This window comes from Rhodamnia argentea, chromosome 7 (assembly GCF_020921035.1).
Source record: "Rhodamnia argentea isolate NSW1041297 chromosome 7, ASM2092103v1, whole genome shotgun sequence".
Taxonomy (NCBI): Eukaryota; Viridiplantae; Streptophyta; class Magnoliopsida; order Myrtales; family Myrtaceae; genus Rhodamnia; species Rhodamnia argentea.
This window is the reverse complement of record NC_063156.1, coordinates 25,755,240-25,775,262: the sequence shown is the minus strand read 5'-3', so window position 1 is coordinate 25,775,262 and position 20,023 is coordinate 25,755,240. Positions and strand designations below refer to the sequence as shown.

The 20,023-nt window shown below is 42.7% G+C and overlaps 4 protein-coding genes across 7 annotated transcripts; 1 reads left to right on the top strand and 3 right to left on the bottom strand.

The window, feature by feature from the left end:
* Nucleotides 1-355: 355 nt before the first annotated feature.
* LOC115742538 (protein trichome birefringence-like 6) lies at nt 356-3,665 on the top strand. Its single transcript, XM_030676909.2, has 5 exons — nt 356-1,141; nt 1,328-1,520; nt 1,603-1,793; nt 2,992-3,150; nt 3,242-3,665. Exons 1-5 carry the CDS (start codon nt 429-431, stop codon nt 3,564-3,566), a joined length of 1,581 nt encoding a protein of 526 aa, XP_030532769.2. The 5' UTR covers nt 356-428; the 3' UTR covers nt 3,567-3,665.
* On the bottom strand, nt 3,638-4,767 carry LOC115742568. Its single transcript, XM_030676956.2, has one exon. It carries the CDS (start codon nt 4,726-4,728, stop codon nt 3,796-3,798), a length of 933 nt encoding a protein of 310 aa, XP_030532816.2. The 5' UTR covers nt 4,729-4,767; the 3' UTR covers nt 3,638-3,795.
* A 1,579-nt stretch (nt 4,768-6,346) lies between these two features.
* On the bottom strand, nt 6,347-10,102 carry LOC115742488 (cylicin-2). Of its 4 annotated transcripts, none has more exons than XM_030676792.2 (7): nt 9,577-10,102; nt 8,157-8,819; nt 7,366-8,005; nt 7,164-7,264; nt 6,985-7,074; nt 6,757-6,884; nt 6,347-6,665 (listed from the first exon to the last, which is right to left on the bottom strand). In XM_030676792.2, exons 2-7 carry the CDS (start codon nt 8,784-8,786, stop codon nt 6,521-6,523), a joined length of 1,734 nt encoding a protein of 577 aa, XP_030532652.2. In that variant the 5' UTR covers nt 8,787-8,819; nt 9,577-10,102; the 3' UTR covers nt 6,347-6,520. The 4 variants fall into 4 exon arrangements, with proteins under 4 accessions (XP_030532652.2, XP_048138475.1, XP_048138476.1 ...); XM_048282518.1 differs by having other exon boundaries at nt 8,508-8,819; nt 9,577-10,101; XM_048282519.1 differs by having other exon boundaries at nt 7,366-8,002; nt 8,508-8,819; nt 9,577-10,101.
* A 1,296-nt stretch (nt 10,103-11,398) lies between these two features.
* Nucleotides 11,399-18,190, bottom strand: LOC115742472 (receptor-like serine/threonine-protein kinase ALE2). Its single transcript, XM_030676771.2, has 8 exons — nt 17,763-18,190; nt 16,106-16,537; nt 15,476-15,847; nt 14,451-14,672; nt 13,231-13,602; nt 12,884-13,127; nt 12,658-12,805; nt 11,399-12,261 (listed from the first exon to the last, which is right to left on the bottom strand). The coding sequence occupies exons 1-8, from the start codon at nt 17,788-17,790 to the stop codon at nt 11,884-11,886; spliced, it is 2,196 nt and encodes a 731-aa protein (XP_030532631.2). The 5' UTR covers nt 17,791-18,190; the 3' UTR covers nt 11,399-11,883.
* Between the last annotated feature and the right edge of the window lie 1,833 nt (nt 18,191-20,023).

The window sequence follows — 20,023 nt, the reverse complement described above, 5'->3', positions numbered from 1 at the left end:
TTTTCCTGATTTTCTTTTAAAATCCTGGGTCAAATAAAATCCCTCGCAAAACCGACAGCATCTCGGCCTCATGATCTTCGTCAATCGTCATTGTTATCTGCACCCTCCCCTCCTTGAGCACCGCTTCCTACTCCCCTCATTTTCTCCACGTAGCCTACCTACCGTCTTTGTTTTCTTGCCTTTTTTTTTTTTTTTTTAAATTGTCGAACATCTGCCACCTTCTCCGCCATTATAGTACTCAACCCACTTCGAGAGGCACGCATTCACATGCCTGTGTCCACTACACTGCTACCAAATCGCAGCCAATCTTGTCTTTGACTTTCATCCGAAGCATCGCACCCCCTCAAAATAAAACCTGAGGAAAATAAGGAAAGAGAAAGGGAGAGAAACGAGAAACCCCTGGCAACAGTGAGTGAAGCAGTAAACGCATGGACAGGCAGAGAAGTTTCTCTGTCAAGTCCTCGAAAGTCCTCGTCTTTTCCCTCACAATCTCTTCCTCCCTCGTCTTCTTCACCTTCTTCTCCGTCTGGGCCTTCAAGATCACCCCTCCCACCCACCCACAGATCCACATCCACTTCAACATAACCTCCGTCGCTCTCGCCGTAAACCCCTTGACTGTTCAGAAACTGACCGGACTTCGTGGGAATTTGTCGGCAGTCGGCGCGAAAGGTTCGGTTTTGATCGATGCCCATCTCGAGAAGCCCGACAATGCTTCTAGAAATGCCTCTGGGTATCTGAAATTCTCAGCTCTGAGGGAGATTCAGAAGGATGGAAGTGACTCCGAAGTGCCGGATGACGAAGACACTGTGCTCAAAGCACTCTCCGAGAGTGACGATGCTTCGGGCGGTCAAAAATTCGAAGAGCAAGTTGTGGTGGCGAAAAGCGAAGGAGTCGAGGAGGGGAGAGAGAAAGCGACTCCATCGCAGCGAGAGGAGGGTTTAGTCAGTGTGGAGAGTGAAGCAGGGAGTTCAGGAGGTTGTGAATTGACGAGAGGGAAGTGGGTGTACGACGAGAGCTATCCTCTTTACACGAATGGGTGGTGCCCTTTCATAGACGAAGGTTTCGATTGCGAGGGAAATGGAAGACCAGACAAAGACTACCTGAAGTGGAGGTGGCAACCGCAGGATTGCGACTTTCCAAGGTGCTACTTTTTCTCTGTTTTAGTTTGTCTATTTATTTTTTGAATTTTCCGAATCAATTGGGATGAATGAGTACCCGTTTGTGCTGCATTTACTGGTAGCGATTAAGACAACATTAACAGATGAGACGATGATTTTGATTCCTTTTTTGATATTTTTTTTTTTTTGCGCTGTCGTGGTCTTATCAGGTTCAATGCGACGAACATGCTGCAATTAATCAGAGGGAAGAGGCTAGTATTTGTTGGGGATTCAATAAACAGGAACCAGTGGGAATCCATGTTGTGCCTGTTGATGGGAGGCGTTCGAGATCCGAAGAGGGTTTATGAGACCCATGGACGGAAAATTACCAAAGAGAAGGGGAATTATAGTTTCAGATTTGCGGTAGTTATTCCTACGAAATAAATGATTTTCGTTTGTGCTCTGTTTCTGTGTGAGTTGATGAATGGCTGCTTTTCTCTTGCAGGATTATAAATGTACAGTTGAATTCTACGTGACTCATTTTTTGGTTCATGAGAGCAAGGCACGGCTTGGGAAGAAGAGGGTAAAAACTTTGAGGATTGACACGATGGATCGTGGCTCATCCAGATGGAGAGGAGCAGATATTTTGGTCTTCAACACTGCCCATTGGTGGTCCCATTACAAAACAAAAGCCGGGTGAGTGGCTAGATGAGGACTTCTTGATTTGTCGAGCAAATTCACTTTTGAGCAATCAATTTTCAAGCGCTGTGTATACGCACTGGAGAGCGCCTAAATTGTAGGCAAGGTGCAATAGAATAAGAAATTTCTACTATATTTGCAAATCAGATCAGATAAGACTGTTTCCTGGGATTATCTTAAGTGCTTGTTGCATCAAGAATCTAGCCTGTCTTGATCAGGTCTTGGCAATTTTTTAATTATGTTTGAATCTCAATTGGATGTAACTATCAAGATTAAAACTACTAGAATATGTGGAAGTAAGAGTAGAGATGACGGACTTTCCTTTTCATGCAGTCAATGCAATAATAGCACATGAACAATGAATATAATTGATCCTGACTTCAGAGTCTTGTTTTTGTGGTCTCCATTCTTGTGTGCCATTTCGTAGGTGGATCTGGGGAGAAGGATTAATTTACTGTTGACTATATAATCAGAAAAGGTTGGCTGAATTAAGTGTCGATAAAGATTGTCTATTTTCACACATCCATCTGAGTTCCTTTCCTGCAAAAAATATCTAATGGAGACCAGACTAGGCCATCCGTGCCAAATCGTAGCCATGCTGAGATCTTTCTTCTGTAGTACTTTATTATCAAATACGAAACAACATCCACTGTATACTTTCCAATTTTTTGTTCAAAATCTTTACCTACCTCTTCAATGTTCATCATTACATTCTGCTGGGCAATAAGAAGTTAGTTATTAGACCAGTAGTGGAGGAAATTGGGCGACTAGGTTCCTTATCCATGTCTTGACCTGAGCAAATGTCAGTGTATCCAAGGATGAACTGCTATGAGTGTGCATTGTTAAGTAGGAGTTCTTAGGCATTTTCCGCTGTTAAGTGCATTCGCATGGTGTTTTTCCACCAAGTGTGTGTAGTCTATGGGGAGAACATGAACTCTTTTGACAAAGCCACATTGAAGCTGCTTACAACCCGATATCACTGCCTTCCCATCAATAGCTTTGTGTTCTCTTCTGTTACTACAAGAACTGGCCCAAAAAAAGAAAAAACAGAAGGGCCATTACCACAAAATTCTCACTTTCTTAATAAGTGTGCATTTTCACAATGTGGATTTTGTGTAGTTAAACTGCAATTTTTCTAATTTGGGTACCGAGATTTTGTGGCAAATTTTCTGATGAGCACTCTGCGTCATTCTAGGATCAATTACTACCAAGAGGGGGGTCAAGTCCTTCCCCAGCTTGACGTTTCAACGGCCTTCAGGAAAGCGTTAAAGACCTGGGCATCTTGGGTTGATAGGCACATCAATCCGGCCAAAACGCAGGTCTTCTTTCGAAGCTCTGCACCTTCTCATTTCAGGTTTGCCTTCAGTGTCACAAACTTTAAAATCCTAGATGAAATCATAGCCTCACATTTGTTGCTAACTGGAATACTGGTCCATGGAACACAGGGGAGGTCAGTGGAACTCGGGAGGGCATTGCCGAGAAGCCACCCGACCTCTTAATACTTCCTCAAGTAACTGGTACTCGGAGAAGAATGTTATGGTTGAGGATGTGACAAGGCATATGAAAACTCCTGTAACGCTGCTGAACATAACCGGTCTGTCCGTGTACAGAGTAGACGGCCATCCATCTATTTATGGAGGAAGAACGGGGAAAGGACGCTCTTCCAACATACAGGACTGCAGTCATTGGTGTCTTCCTGGCGTTCCAGATACGTGGAACGAACTTCTGTATATGCATTTGCAAACTAAACTGCGCCATACTGTCCAGTAAAATGTATATCCGCTTAGTTTTTCTTAGTTCCTTTTGGGTTTTTTCTCCGGTGTAATCTCATTATTATGCTTCTGCATTGATGTTCCTTATTTCTTGTAACCACTAAACTGATGAGAAATGATGAGACAGCAAGAAAATTGGACATACGTGCAGATTGAGTTTCGGACCTTGCCTTAGGAATCGCACAAGGCCAGGAGCGGGAAAGTTCTTACCTAGACCTGCACCGTGACTATAATACATCTATTCGGATTGTTCGACCAAGTGGAGTCGAAGTATGATCGAGCTGAACTGACCATTGGTGCCTATCCACTCCATACAGACCAGGTCCGGGTCCTGGAAAGTATTTGCTGTCGTCGCCAGAGTTTCCGGTGAACCTTCTGGAAAAAGTCATTCCAAGCCGCATGAAGCCCTTGACAATCTGGACCATCCCAATAGTCACAGTCAAGTAATACAACCACCAAGCCAGAAAGTCGGCCACTCCGACGCCCATCAAGAGCTCCATCTTCACCTCGGGAACCACCACCAGCGACTCGACTTCCTCCCTCATCCTCCACCACCACAGGCCACCGAAGCTCGTGGCTGCCGCTGCCCTCTCGGTCCACCTCTCCTCCCTAGGGAACCCAAGAACCATGTCGTCCACCACTGGCTTCACCACCACCCTGCACCAGTTGGCCATGGTCTCATGCAATCCTATAAACAACAGGGCCTTCCTGAACGAACTCGGCTCATAGCTAAAGCTTGAGCCTTTAACTACTCCAAGAACTAAGCTCCCCCCGATGCCTAAAAGGAGGCAAATTTGGGACGCGCATAGCAAGACCCAGGCCAAGTAAAGGCCAGGCCGGTGGACCGAGCCGACCAACTTGCCGAGGACGTCGATGTGGCCGGCGAGGCAATGAACAAGGGTGGCAATGCCGAGGATGGAGAGAAGGACAAGGAGGAGAGTCGGGTTGGTGTCGAAGAAGAGAGAGAAGAGGAGGGCGATTGGCTCGAGGGCGTGATCCGCAGGGGCAAGGCTGCTGAAGAAGTAGCCGGAAAGAGAGAGCCTCGACGCGAGCAGGAACGAGAGAGGGAGGAGAAGGGCGAGGAGCGTCGTGGCCAAGACGTGAAACGGTTCTCTCAGAAACGCTGCTGGATTCGGGAGCTTCTCCACCTTCCGTCCCATTCTTCGCAAAAGGGAGAGTGTCTATTCAAATGTTCATCACCACACCATCATATAAACATACAGGTAAATTCTAAGTACGTCGTCGTTGCCACGTCCATAGTTCCAAAAGGGCATGTTCTTGTCGGTCTCCAAGAGGGTTTATCCATCTAACCAAAAAAAAAAAAAAAAAAAAAAACAGAAAATTTCCTCTTATAAAAATGTGAAAAAACTGATAATTAAAAAAAGATAGTGGTGTGAAGGAAGGGCGTGGAAGGAAGAAAGCCTTTTGTGACCTAATCGTGCATTATCGCACAAAAGTCATAGTCAATTAATGCCCTGCCATTATGTTGTTTGATTGAAATAGACTCGCAGCCTATAGGAAAAGCCATTATAATTTGCCATGCATACATACTCTGTAAACATATACAGGCAAAGTCTACTTGGTCAACTTACCTTTTTCAGCGTTTGCTTCGGTCATAGGTAGTCCCACTTACAGTTAAATGCCGCATGCTGCACCACAACCTAAAGTTAAAAATGCGTTTCACGAAACATTTCATGTTAAAAGGAAAATACTTTTTCACAAACTAATTCTTCATTAAAAAATAGTTAGTTTTTCTTTATTTGGTGATATGTGACCGAAAATATTTTTCTGTCCTCCGTCACGACGTCCTCCACCACAACCGGCTGGTTGTCGACGAGGCCCGGGCGACTGGCGGAGAAAATAAAAAGAAAGGAAAGAAAAGAAAAATATAAAGAAATTTTGATATGATCCATTTCGAAAAGTATTCTCCTCTTTTAGATTTGAAATTTCGCTTCTTCTTTTTTATAAATTGTGCTTGAATTTTCTGTTCACTAAATTATTTTGGGCAAATCAAACGGTTGAAAATCCAAAAAACAAACTTACTTTGTTGCTATTACTTGTTCCATGCTGTAATTTGCACTTCTTTTGAGTGAAGGAATCATCCAGAAAGCCATCAAATAGACAGGGAAATTTGGTAGAGCGGTCATGCCTTTCGTTACAGCCTACCGGCCTTGGGTTAAGTAGCTCCATCATGTCACGGCAAAAGTCAATGCCGTACAAAAAGGTCGTAATTGTAGTGGGCCTGGTAGTCGTCGCATCTTGTGGCCAAGAATCTGCCATCCGGTCGATAGCTAGAGCAGCAAAGGATTCTGCATTATTGTAATTTTTTAGCCAGCCTTCAACCGATGCATTATAGTCGTCAATAAGGCACCCTTAGTTTGCCAAAAAAAAAAAATAGTTTGATAAATAAATAATCGCTTATAAAAATAAATAAACAAAATACATTTACATCATCTACATAAATATTTAACAAAAACTATTTTTTATAACGAAAATATTTTTATTAATTAATAATTATATATTTCTTGCAAAATAAATTGATCCCGAATGTCATTTTGACAAATCTGGGCTAGTGTCGTCTAAGCCTCTACACGAAATAGCTTTCCACCTTTAGATAATTCATGGTTAGAATTCAACTGAGAGTATCAGTCATGGTCAGTCCCGAAAAAATTATAGGGTCGGCCCAGCATGGTTGGCGTGGCCCGACGCACTACAATGCCAGGCACGGCGGGCCAGGCCCGTTTGCCACCCTTAAAAACATAGACTCAGCAAGACGTGTACCAATAAATGAGCCTTGTATCATCAGCAAATTAATACCCGGAGGGGGTGTACATCTTTCTACATCTGCAAAAACCTTGTCCTCTTGGCAACTCTAGATACAAATTGCTATTCACAAAATAGATTTGCAAAAGGAATTCACGTGCACCATGGCAAAATGCAGGCAGAGCTCCATCAGCATATTGCTCCTGTGAGCATCTTTTCCTGAACTGCCTGATAACATTGAAGACTGCAAAGAGGAAGCTTTGTCTTTGAGTCCCGATACTTATAAGGGTTATTGCACGCTGGCCCAACACAAGTTTCTCGAGGCGGAGGATAACTACACATGGAAAACCAGTACATGGTTCAGCACTAGAGAAAGTCCATATAAGCACAAACAAATGTCTGCACTTTCAAGTTGGGGGTTTTACCTGTTACTTTTGGAATCAAATATACTTGGGAGACCCATCTCATTCGGAAATGTAACAACAGTCCCCGATGGACCCATGACCCACCTAATGCAATTCGATGCGCGGATCGATTCGTTGGCAGCTTTCTCCTGGAGAACACAATACTTGTGTAAGAAATATTAAATCTGTCTCCCTTGAAAGGTCTTAAAACTTGCATTGAAAAAAGTCCACTAACAAAAACATAACTACCTCTGCCAATTCCTCCTGACGCTTCTTTATCTTATCTTCCCGTTTCTTTCTGCTGGAATCTTGCCCGAGTATTTTCCTAATAGCCTCAGCCTGTCAAATTCAGCAAGAATGCTAACTCAGGTTGCACATCTTATCAATATCTCAGAAAATAGAAAAAACACAACACCAAGAAAGCATACCTCAGACTCTCGTGCAGCCTTTTCGTTTTGCATTCGACGTCTCTGTGCAGCCTCAGCCTTCTTAAGTTGTTGCTCAACGTCTGAGAGTTTCTCCTTTTGTTCTATAATTAACAGATGGCAATATGAACACACAAACGCCAGAAGTAATTACCAATGAAAGTTCAGAAACAATTCTTATTGCAAGTACTATGAAAACGCTCACTTCTTGGGGGCGCAGGTGGTAATCCATTGGGGTATTCAATTGAACCAGTTGCAACTGAGGCATCTTTACTAGATTGCAGGGCCCGTTGACGGGTTGTGAGAGTCATTTCCTTTCTGTTATTATCCATCAAGGTATCCACAGATTCTTTCTTCTGCCTTTTCTTCTTTCTACCTTGAAGTTCACCATCAGATCCAGTTTCATCTTCTTCGTCATAATCCGTATCATCAGAAATCCTGTCTGTTCTTGGCTTCTTCCTCCCATCCTTGCTGCCTTTGAATGCACCAAGTCGTTCTATGTCAGACACACTGGCAAGTTTGCGCTGTTTCTTGCTTGATCCATCATCATCTTCCCTACAGCCCCCGCCCATCTTCGAAGTTTTAAGTTTCTCCAGATACCGCAGCTCATCATCTTCATCATCATTGAACTCACCATCCATTAACCGTTTCTTGGGCACCCGCTTGCTCTTGCGAACAGGTTCAGATGTATCCCCTTGTTTACCAGGCATGTTCCTTCCAGCCATTTTCCCCATCGAAGAGTCTTCTTTCCCAAATCTAAAGCCACCTTTTGAAAAATCTTTCCAAGGAATGCCCTGCAAGCCGGTCCTCTTATCTAGAGAAGAAATACCATCTAAATTTCCCTGCTAAGATCGCATTTTAAATAGAAGGGCATCGATCAGAAATAACAGGGAAAGACAAAAGCAATGACTTCATTTTGAAAAATCACCTTCAAAAGTAAATACAAAAGATACTGCTTCATCTAAGTAAGTAAACATAATTAGCAGCTCTAAGTACCTCAAAATTCAGCCTTTGCCTTGGTTTCAAAGAATCTAAAGCTCGCGAACTCTTCGCAAAAGACCCGCTCTCGTGCGTGCCATTAGAAGTGGAAATTGTACGAGTAACACCTCCCACTTTTAGTTTTACTTTCTTGACCTTGCTTTCATTTCCTAATCCATCTAAAGTCATGGCTAACTGCCCTGGACCTTGACTTTCACCATTCCTCCCCCCATAATTATCAGGAGCCTTACTGGTGCCTTTCCAATTAGCTGGGGCCAGAACACCTTCACTAGATCGCTTGTTACTAGACCCACTTCGTCCAGGCTCATTATCATTAAGTGCATCAAAAGCTTCGTCATCCCTCCTCACCTTCTTCTGCAGTTTCTCAGAATCACCTGCCCCAGACGAAACACGGATGACACATTGGTTGAGGTTAAACTCCTTTCTCCTGGAATTAGTGTCCCCTCCAATATTGTCATCACTGGAGACCTTGCTCGCATCGTCTGAAGCTGGGGCTGACGACAATGGTGAAAGATCATGACCTTCATATGAATGTGAGTCAGGTCGAGGACGGCGAGCTGCTCGGGTCCTCTTCTTTCTCACAGTGCTACCAAGAATACCAAATCGAGTAGCGCCAAATTCCTCCATGAAAGCGAACTATATCAGCAGCAAATTATGTTCCTATTAAATCACAAGACATAAAAATATCATGAACACCAGTAACCCATGTAAAAAAGACAGAAGCTGCACAAGAATCAAAGCAATATAAACACATTGGCATAAGCTAAAGTGACTTGTACAGAAGACAACAAGAAAATTATAACCAACGTCTGGCCAAAAAAAAAAAAAAAAAAGAACTTGCCACTGAGAAATCAACCAATAACAATGTCTCATGAGAAACCTAGGCTCCCGGAACCCACTTGATACTTGGGCTCACCAAACAGACATGTCAAAATGAGAAAGACAAAACTTCTAGATTCTTTTGAAGCTACATAAGCCCATGCAAGTGCACCAGGAGCATGACACCCAGAATCTCCGCACAATATAAGAAATTGCACAATGATGCATCAATCAAACAGACTAAGAGAAAAGACATAGCATCATTGCAGAGAGGAAGTAGCATTAGCCAGCATCACTAGTTAGGCAAATTAAGACCAGCAGGAAACACAAAAGTCACCCACGAGAATCAATCCCCAAGACAACCAAGCCAAATCTACGTTCAAGACAATCAAAGGCGAACATATGCATCAGCAACAATGATGCCACGCAGGGGAACAATCACACGATAACAAGAACACACATTCACCGATTCACCACACGTAAAAGAACCGACCCCAACCGCACCGCACTAAAAATCCCCCCAGAATCCTACAATCCCAACGCCAAACATCCCCACAAAAACAACAAGAATCAAACCAAAACTCAGCCGATTCATTACCTCACGCCTCGAATTCGGGCCTCGAGCAAATCAGACTCCGCCGCGCTAGAGAAAACGGCGAACCTGGCGCGAGGACCAAGCCGACCCAGACATGGACGGAAACAGCGAGGCCGAGGCCAGAGGAAAGAGGATAAAAGCGAAGAGCCAAGGGGCCGCTGGCGGTCGCAGGCGGCGACGAGATCGACAAGCGGCGGGAGAGAGGGGTGTTGGGGGATGGGGGGGCGGAGAGGAAAACTAGGGTTAGGGTTGGAGTTGGCGTGAGGATGTTGGGTTAGACGAAAGAAGATGATGGTGGTGAGGTAGAGATAGAGAAAGCGAGAGGTCGTGTAATGGTAAAGAAGGAGACGAGGAGCGCTATTAACCTTCGTGTCCTCCATATTTTTGCTACTTCCACACCCCCCCCCAACCCAAACCCAAAAAAGATCCGAGCCAAAAAAAAAAAAAAAACGCAAAAAGAAAAACCAAAAACACTTCGTCTCTCTCTCTCTCTCTCTCTTCCCCCCTGGTCTCTCTAACTCTCTGCTCTTCACTCTCTCTCTAACTCTCTCTCTCTCTCTTCGGCTTTCCTTTTAATTTCGCTTCTCCTCCTCCTCTTCCACATTACACACGCGAGGTGATATTGCTGCAAAAGGACGGTGCGCAGGTTAAGGGGATGAGCACCCCGCCGCTCACGTTAGTGGCGGCCGCGTTGTTTTGTGTGAACGGCACGTGTCGCGCGTTGTTTGGATCAGACATCGTCGCGAGGAGTTTAATGAATGAGGAAGAGTGGTGGGAGATTTCGCTCGGCCCCCCCTTTTGCAGAGCGACACGGAATTGGCTTCGAACTTGCCAAGTTGGAACTCGGACGGTACTGTCTCGATTATGGGGGGCCCTCTTCCTTTTCTTTTGCAGAGATCAAATGCTTATTTAGTCCGTAAGTTGCGATTAATTCACGAAACATTCAAGATTTAAAAAATATTTTTTTAAAAAAAAAATCATCTAATATACCACTTAAAAAATTATTCAACGAAAGATATTTTCTTTACAGATCACAATTTATGACTAATTATTTTCGTCTCTTTGATCATTGATTAGCTTGAAAAGTGAAAAATTTTGCAACACAAGTCTCGACTCGTATCTATTGAATGTTATAGTTAGTTTTTGAGTGACGTGTAATTTTAGCTACCCTTCAGTGATGGGACTTAAATGTACTTTTTAAAAAGGGTTTAACATTTAATTAAACCAATTATAAGGCTTGGTACTTGGATTATATTTCGTATACAAGATTTAGAATTTTTTGTTCCCTTTTATCTTTGAAAAACATATTAAGAAACTTTCAGATCTATACATGCCACACAAATAAAATCTACGATATTACAAATTCTCTTTTTTTTTTAGATGAACTCTTGCCATCCCGACTCATGTCGATTGTGGCGGGTAAAGTCCTCACGACGTGCTAGTAGGTACCCCGACCCTAAACTCCGGAAAAGTCTGAAGTGGAACGGAAGCCGGTCGATTTGAGTTCGCACCATATGGATGGAATACGCATATGAGTCAACGGGGGCAAAACCGTGAATGTCTCAATCGTGGACCGGCTTCTTCTTATGAGGAAGTTCAATTTGGAAACATTCCCAATGCTATTTCAAATTCCTTCCATCAAGAATTCATGAGATTCGCTTATGGTGGCCCTTAACCGTGGCTGAAACAGAGTCGACTTTGCTGATTTATTTGCAACTAATCCGTTGCTGCTAGTCGACTACACCAGCGAAAGAAGACCGCTTTTATGCCTTCGAGTTCGCAATCGCTCGGAGAACTGGCTACACGTCAAAGCTCGATCCGCAACTGCAAAAGGGTGAAAAGAAAAAGATTCAATCTCGGCCTAGACTTCTGACTTTGAATACATTCACGCATCACCATCGAGAGAGAAACTTAACCAGATCCAGCTACAAGGGAAGCAGAGACTACCAGCCATGACATATGCAAGCAAACAGAGGTGCTTGAGAGACAAGACGGAGAAAGAAGGAAAACGCAAAAGAAGCCCTAAAAACTGTAAGAAAATAAGCTAAAAAAGATATATACAAAATTTCATCCAAGTTGAGAACTGCCACTCTAGATGAAGGAAGACTCTGTGGCTGTTCTCAACAAGGGATAACAAACAGCACTCTCTTCCAGTTCGTCTCTTCCCCCGCCCACATAAAAAAAAAAAAAATCAAAAAATCGGAAGTGAAGAATTCTCCAGGTCATAGGTTTTGCACCAGCTGGGTGATTTTCTGGTTATCTTGGGCAGTCAAAATAGTGCAAGATAAGACTGGCTAGTGGCTATCCCGTTCATCTTCCTTCGTGAAGATCTTCAGAATAGACTGCAGTTCTAGAGAGGTTGTCGTTTTCGAAAGCACTTAAACCAGAGTAAGGACCAGATGAGAACATCGACGATGTCCCATCTGACTCGAAGGTCGTAGATGACTGCCTAAGGTTGGGTCTGGCATTGGCGGAATTTAGCATTGTATCCTGGCATTCGGCGACGCGCTGCACCATTTTGAGTGATTGTACCACTTCACCCATTGTAGGCCGTTGACTCGCCTCAGGAGCAACGCATGCAGCCGCAATTGTGCAAACCCGCACAAAATCTTCCTTCGGGTAGTTGCCACCGAGCCTAGGATCAGCAAGTTCTTCCAGCCTGTCCTTGTCTCTAAGAATTGGCCTCGTCTGAAAGAAACATAAGCAATTTTGAATTCACGGTACATGAATTTACAAGTGGAGCACATTTGATGCATCTATATAGAGATAGCACAAACATGTTTGGTGCACAGAATTGAGCAATAGCCAGTTAAAAAAGCACTTCAACTTAGCAATTACATTTGACACGTGAGGGTGTGAAAGAGGCAGAGAGAGTACCTACAGAAGTTCCCCTTCGAAACATAACAATTATAAATGATTCAGGTACTACTAACAAAGTTAATGAATGAGACCTGTATTTAGTTCTTTTAATTGACAGCACAGACTTAAGTCATCTGCGGAGGAACAAGCTTCTCATCTTGAATAACTTTGATCATGAGCAGGAGAAAGATCATGAAAACCAATGGAGAAATTAACTATACTAACCCAAGTGACAAGATTCTCCTGTCCAGATGGCTGTGCCATGTCTACAGGCTTCCTTCCAGTCAATAACTCGAGTAGGACCACTCCATAGCTATAAACGTCACTCTTCACAAGTAGATGTCCTGTCATTGCATACTCCGGGGCCACATACCTGGTAATCACCTTCCATTTTAGGACTTCTGTACAAGGATAAAACTATCTTCAATCAAGACAAAAGAGATATACTGACCCAAATGTGCCCATCACCCGAGTAGACAGATAATTTGTCCTTCCTTCAGGTGCCTGTTTGGCCAGGCCAAAATCTGCTACTTTAGCATGAAAGTTTTTCTCAAGCAATATATTGGATGCCTTGAAATCTCGGTGGATCACACAAGGCTGTGAGTCCTCATGTAGGTATGCAAGTCCTCTGGCAGCATCAAGAGCAATCTTCATTCTGGTATCCCAATCCAAAGGACAGTTCACTCCAAGAGGACCTAAGAAAGAACAGAGACATTTTTATCCATTAGGGACAAGATTGAGTAGTCATGAAAGTTGTCGGCAAGAATCTTAATAAACAAGAGGGCAATGGAAATTCACCATGAAGCCAGGACTCTAAACTCCCATTTGGTACAAGCTCATAGCAAAGTAAATTTTGTGAAGAGTCGGGACTGCTATAGTAACCCACGAGTTTCACAAGATTACGGTGATGCAACCTGCTCAGCATTTCAACCTCAACCGAAAACTCTTTATCACCTTGTTGACCTCCAGTAGTGAGTCTCTTGATTGCCACAGCAGTACCATCAATTAAGACACCTTTGAAAACCCTGCCAAACCCACCCTCTCCAAGTATGCTCTCCCGTGCGAAGTTGTCAGTTGCTTTTTTGAGCTCTTCATATGCAAGTACACGTGTACTTGATGGGTGGGGAAGAGAACCTACTACTGGATGTGAATCTGGAGTCCTCAGCTTAACTGGGAAAAAACATGGCGTAACTCAGATGAAGTACTGATTGAAAGAGGTCAGTTATCCTATAGAGAGGTAGACAAAAACTACAGGATCACTCCCCAAGTTAATAATCTCATTTCTATACTTGAGAATCTGGCTCATACAAAGTAAAACTTCTGATTATAGCTATATGCCATGTTGCGGATCTGCTTTCTTGATGTCCCAAAACTTTTGGATATGCAGTAAGCCTAATGAAACGTCACAGCTTAAGTCTAGTTTCTAATCTAACTGCCGCCAATCCTGGTCATTCAGTTGCCATTGTCACGTAGTTAGTTTACTGAGGTTTGTAGTGGTTTCATCTCCATAGCACTTTCATCCTATGTGAATTGTAGCATCAGTAAACTATTCCGAATGCATCACACCATATGCAAGATCAACTGACTAACATGATGCAGAAAATACTTGGATGGATTGTAGTTTTTCCGCAAGATGCAACTGATAAGCATCAGATCCTTTCTCAACTTTGTAAATGATGTTCTTTAATTGAGCAAACTTTACTTATCTCAGATCCTCACACAATCTCATTTTAAGAAACGAGAAAATTCCATCAGAAAAATCATAAGATAATCATTATATGTAATAGCATCCTGATCCATCTACTATAAGAGATCAGTTTTCTGATCACTAAAAGTACAGCTATTACAAGAGAACATTAAAGCATCAAGCTGAATATGAGATACATCAATATGCAGTTAAGGTTTCTGATTTTCTCAAAGAATCTTAATTTAAGGACCATAAGCATGCTGTCATTGTCACCAGCAACTACATGCAAGAACAACATAGCAAAGCAGGCATGCCAGTCCAATAAACATACCGATGTCCGTTGGACTGATTTCCTTAGACGCCTCAGTCTTCCCCCTTCTGGAAGTGCATGCACATATTACAAGCACCATTATAACAATCACCATTGCGATACCCACACCAATGCAAATAATAAGAACCAAACTTGAATGCTTTGCCCCATCCGAAGGGTTAGATGGTCTAGCAGTTGGTTGATGAGGTTGTGCCACCGGCGGTGATGTCGGAACAATGGGAGCTGCATCATATGCAATGGCAACAGTGATCAATTAAACAAACATCCCTAATACAGGAACAGCCTCTCAGACCTCAACATAAAGTGAAGCTGCATTCTCTGGGGTATCCCAACAAAGATCTACAGAGTTTCTCAAAAATGGATAACCTTTCACCTCTTCTTCGACGAAATAGCATTTAACTCGCACTATATGAAGAAATGAATCATCAAAAACTGAAGCATGCGTTCCAAGTACTTAAGTCAATTCCACAAGAAAAATAGATTACATCTATGGGCCTTATATAATGAACCAAGAAAGCAAGTCAGAAACCGTAAAACAGTAGCTTTCCGCATCATTAGGCAATTAAAAGGTCATTCTGCTAAAGCATTTAGCAGCAGAAGGTCAAGCGTCACAGTGTGTTTTCCTATTTAGGAGATCTTTGATTTTGGTTAAATCCCTTAAATCATGGGATTGTAATTGCTCTCCTACTTAGACTTTGTTTCCTATTTTGTTTGCTAGGATTTCTCAATGTACTAACCTGCAAATATAACACTGTAAAGCAGCACAATATATGAATGATAATAAGAATTTCTCTCCTTTGAACTTCTCAACGAGTTCCAAAGAAACCGGATACACTCAAATCACTGTTTCAGATTTTCCTTTTACATAATCTCTATTTAAGCCTAGACCATACAATGGCGATCAGACTTCAGAAAACTTCCATGATTATCCAAACAGGGAATTGGAGCATTTTCAACTCTTTGATATCTAGAAGGTATATGTAGTTGATTCAAACATGAGACCAGACGCCTTGGGCGGGGTTTACCTTCAGAAGGTGGAGGTGCCTTGAACCAAGTAATGTTCAGAAGTTCATAATCACCCACCAGCGCAGGGCTTAGATGAACTCGATGTAAAGAGAGGGAAGAGTTGATTGCATACGCATCACTAGCTGAGAAACTCAATCCCGTTTGCGGAGTGATATCCATCGATATATTCAATCTTGTAAAGCTGAGCATATAGAAATTTATCAACTCTATTTGAGAAACTTGCAAGCCCAGCTGAGAAGCAAATTCTTGGAGAAAAACATTCCAATCAGGATTTTGGGATACATTTAGCAGGAGAAGGTCAAGCCTTATGGGATAAACACAATGGCAACCTTCACTGCCCCGTTTTAGCACCATGTCGAGTTGGCAACAATCTGTCAAAAGCACGGGTGAACGAAAATGATAATGTCAATTAGCTCACAACAATGAAAGTCAGACTAGTAGAAGAGAAGGCAAAGAGGACCGGTTGCAAATTTATTTTGTTTAACCCAACATTACTTCGATGCCATACTGTAATGAAACAATCAACAAGTACTCTAGAATCTTTCCAATCATTAACATTTATTAAACCCATCTTCAAGAGACACAATTACTAGATAGCGATAGGAAAATGCATTGAGGATGCAACGTACTTGAGACATTACGCGATAGTGGTGGCTCAGCCAATGCGGCTGGAACTGTTGCAGGACTGGATTGAGTTGGGGCAATATCTGCCAGGCTGGCACTTGGAGGAACCAAGCCGCTCCTCTTCATTGATGGTTTGGACAAGCGTGAACTTGTTGGGGGGTGACCAGAAGTTATCAAGGGGTCATAAAGAGGTGGATGATCTGGCGACAAAACAAGTACCGGTGCAGCCTGAGGAGAGATATGTCTCCGCCATTGTCTATGTGGTAACTTCTTTGGAGGGGAAAGATCAGGAATAGCAGGAGTGCTCGCTGTGGCACTGGGAGATAATGGTGATGCTGGTACGGAATTGCGGTTTAAATCCGCAGATACGATGGAAATAACATGACAGGAGATGACAATCAGTTTCAGCAATGACTGTTGGACATCAATCCTTTTTCCTGCAATTTGACAACCAAGAGAATTTGAATTTAACAAAATCCACCACAATCATGGAAATAACTGGTGGCTAATTCGCTACATGATCATGTTAACTCTTTTTCTTTTTCTGGGACAATTTATAGATAACCTGAATCTGGCATGCATCAGATTGTATTTGCCAACGAGTGACCGACAAAGTGATGCCACACCCACATGTCTCTCATTCATTCGGTATTTTTGAAGGCATCCATCACATTGACTCAAGAGCTTAATGGTTGACCATTGAGCTCCGTGTTCAACAGAATATTGTTTGTCCAATATAGCCAGTGGAGGACACTGACAATGAATGAAACTTGTCTTGGATCTACTGGAAACCATAAGACTTTCTAGTCCTGCAGAGCGAGCATCCCAAGTTGTAAAGGCGTCTAGGTATATGATCTACGATCACAAGCTAATCAACTGCTCATTGAGTCGACACTTGAGCTCAAAATGGGTATAAGTAAATGCTATGGCTTAGCCAACTAGTGAAATTACTTTTCAACTGATGCCCAGACAAAGGCCACTGGAAGTGGTTGAAATGGCGTCACCTTCTAAACTTTTTTCAGTTGGCAACTTAAGTTTTGGCCCATGCAACAAGTGTTGACTACGCTTCCTCACCATGTTGACAGAATCGGGGTGATGTCAACAGTTGCATTTGTCTGTTTATGCATGCTCATAACGAAATGGAGTATGAAATGAATCGAGATTGCTGAAGGACCAAACTCTCGATTACAAGGAAAAGAGATTGACGAGAACAAGTGTGGTGGGAACGGATCTTTTACTTTGAGTTGCTCGTGGTTTGCGGAGATTAGAGGTCTCATATAAACAGAAAACTCTGAAATCCGGGTTAGTTCAACTTGACTCTCGCACAACACAAGTTACCTAATAATCTAAATCGCGTCACCAAATAAAGCTTCCTGTAGGTCCGAAGGATTCTCTCAGAAACACGTACACACTTGAAAATGGTGCGAAATTTATCTTCCTACAGAAACTACCGACTTGCCAGCCTGCTTCCGCTCTCATTCCTCTGAAGAACTAGAGCAAAATCAAATGGTGGCATTGAAAACCAACAGGGTCCTTTCCCTCTCCATAGCAAAACTCCAATCTCCGAAAGATTCAGCATCGAATCAAGCCACTCGAGAAGACCACAGTCTCATCAGAATCAAGCGATAAGCGAAACTAAGAAATCGGAGCAATTTCTATTACCTCCGAAGAAGCACTCGAGCACCGACATCACCGACGGCGTCAGATCTGCGAGATTCCACCAGCGAGCGAGATCACGCACCGAGCAACAGCAGCGGCAGCGATAACAACGGCAGCAAACAACAATCGAGCCGCAAAAAAAAAAAAAGAAGCACTACGAGCTCCTCCAGGGGTCGATCGAACAAGGATCCAACAGAGAAAGCAGCATCGCGACAGCAGAACCGTGGCGAGACTCGCCCAGAGCCAGCATCCTCGGCGGCCAGCAGACTCGGCGCCGAAGCTACCGAGAAAGCAGGAGAAAGAAAATGTCGAGCTCTCGGAGCGAGTGGAAAACTAGAACTGTGCTGTCTTCTGCTACACTTCACCCCGTCTTTCGTTGCGAGCGATTTCAGTGAAGGAGGAGGAAGAGAAGCAGCATTTTCATTTAGGCTCGTGGATTTTGTTTGTGTGTATTTTGGGAAACACGTTTCAATTCGCTTTTTTTTTTCCTTATTTTTTTATTTCATACTTTTGCTGAATTATATTGATTTTATAATATAAAATTTAAGGGTCTTCATAACAACACTTATGCGGTAAAAATTAATTTTTAATCAGAAGTTGATTTTTCTACTTCTGGATATAAGTAATTTTTTTTATTCCTTTAAGTGACTCCAAAACTATTTAAAGAACAAAAAAAAAATTACTCCAAAAGTAGAAAATAAAATCGCGTTACCATTTGACCAAAAAAAGTGTGTTACTAGCTGAATTTATGTTTCAAAAGCACTTCTTCAGTAGAAATATTACTCCGAAAGTGTTGTAATGACTTAAATATGAAAATTATTGGTCGAACAAGACAAATCATGTTTAATAGACAAAAAGACGAAAGCATCCGAAAATTTACTAAATTAGGGGTGCCATAAATTAAAAGCGAGATTGGTGGCATATGAACCAAGTGCTTCTTTCCTCTAAGTTATCTTTTTCCTCTAGTAATACCAATAATTCAAACTTTTCAATTAAGAGGAGGTGTTAAGGAGCCCTTTAAGGCACTTGTTGCGCCTCATCAAATACTTTTTTTAAAAATGTGTAGTTGTCAACCTGGAATAATTAGCCTTCTCAAAACAAAACACGTCGATTTTCAAAGTGTCTCGCGAGTGTTTATTCCTTTTATGGTCAATTTAAGATGCTCATTAACAAGCCCCCAGATGCTCATTAACAAAGCGCCCCGGATGAACTTTATGAATACATGTGGATGATTCGATCCGGCCATTTTTGATTTTATGTGTTCGCTTGTATTCACTCAATTCATATGTGATGGGTGCGACGGTGCGTGTGCAACAAGGAAAGTTGCATAGCCTATTAAGAATGCGTTTATTTCGCGAAAAATGAGTGATTTGAAAAAAAAATTTTTTGAAAAATGATCGTTTATATCTTTTAAAAAAAATTAATGAATGGAATTTTTTTGTTCATCCCCCACAAAAATAATTAGGTAAAGATTGTTATCGATGATGAAAATGTTTTTCGTGGATTAATTTTTTAAAGATATAAGCAATCACTTCTCAAAAATATTTTTCAAGTCAATGATTTTTCGTGAAATAAACGCATCTTAATAGATGTATTCTCAAATCACAGTGGAACGTAACCTTTTCACGTTTGTGTTTTTTGTATTTTTCATATAAGATGTGACAGCACACAGAAGTTTTCAAAAGTTTTACAGTTAACGAAGGAAATTTACTTTTTTCATTTTTTATATGACGGGGAGAGAACGCCCGCGTGACGAGGTAAAGATCGGGCCGATCCACTTAGGTGGGGGTCCACGTAACGGAAAGGTCCAAATCCAAACGGTAACAAACGACAAGACGGGAGTGGAATCCCACGCGACGATGACCGTCGGCCAAGTCGTGATGGGACGATCTGGACCGTCGAACGGGGCTCGCGTGGACGGCTCTCGATGGAAAGGCGCACAGTACGGGTGGGGGAGAACCATCATTGATTGGCGAGAAAATAAAGGTGTGTTCTCGATCGGGACGGTCCGGACGCCACGATCCCGGTCGTGCTGGAGCGAATCTTCGCACGCGAGGCAACCAGACGCGCCCGCCCTTCTCTGCCTTTCGATTGGCCATTGGTTGTCGGGGCCACGGCTCGAGGCGTCCCGTCCGGCGGAGGTTCTTCACTCCGACAGCAACGGGATTCGATGGCAGCGACAATAGGGCCGCGGGCTCCATCGCTTTACTCAAATCGCTATCATACCTTACTCATCATTTTGCTAAACGGGGCTCTTAATTTTA

Excerpts from the sequence above, each read along its gene's own strand:
- LOC115742472 (XM_030676771.2), bottom strand. The coding sequence starts at position 17,790 with ATGTCGGTGCTCGAGTGCTTCTTCGGAG. Across the intron at positions 13,128-13,230 it reads TTTAGAGTCCTGGCTTCATG|GTCCTCTTGGAGTGAACTGT; the intron begins GTGAATTTCCAT and ends GTTCTTTCTTAG. Across the intron at positions 12,262-12,657 it reads AGGAGAATCTTGTCACTTGG|ACGAGGCCAATTCTTAGAGA; the intron begins GTTAGTATAGTT and ends TGTTTCTTTCAG.
- LOC115742488 (XM_030676792.2), bottom strand. The coding sequence starts at position 8,786 with ATGGAGGAATTTGGCGCTACTCGATTTGGTATTCTTGGTAGCACTGTG. Across the intron at positions 7,265-7,365 it reads ACCACCTGCGCCCCCAAGAA|AACAAAAGGAGAAACTCTCA; the intron begins GTGAGCGTTTTC and ends TGTTAATTATAG. Across the intron at positions 6,666-6,756 it reads TTTGATTCCAAAAGTAACAG|TTATCCTCCGCCTCGAGAAA; the intron begins GTAAAACCCCCA and ends TTCCATGTGTAG.
- LOC115742538 (XM_030676909.2), top strand. The coding sequence starts at position 429 with ATGGACAGGCAGAGAAGTTTCTCTGTCAAGTCCTCGAAAGTCCTCGTC. Across the intron at positions 1,142-1,327 it reads CAGGATTGCGACTTTCCAAG|GTTCAATGCGACGAACATGC; the intron begins GTGCTACTTTTT and ends TGGTCTTATCAG. Across the intron at positions 1,521-1,602 it reads ATTATAGTTTCAGATTTGCG|GATTATAAATGTACAGTTGA; the intron begins GTAGTTATTCCT and ends TTTCTCTTGCAG.
- LOC115742568 (XM_030676956.2), bottom strand. The coding sequence starts at position 4,728 with ATGGGACGGAAGGTGGAGAAGCTCCCGAATCCAGCAGCGTTTCTGAGA.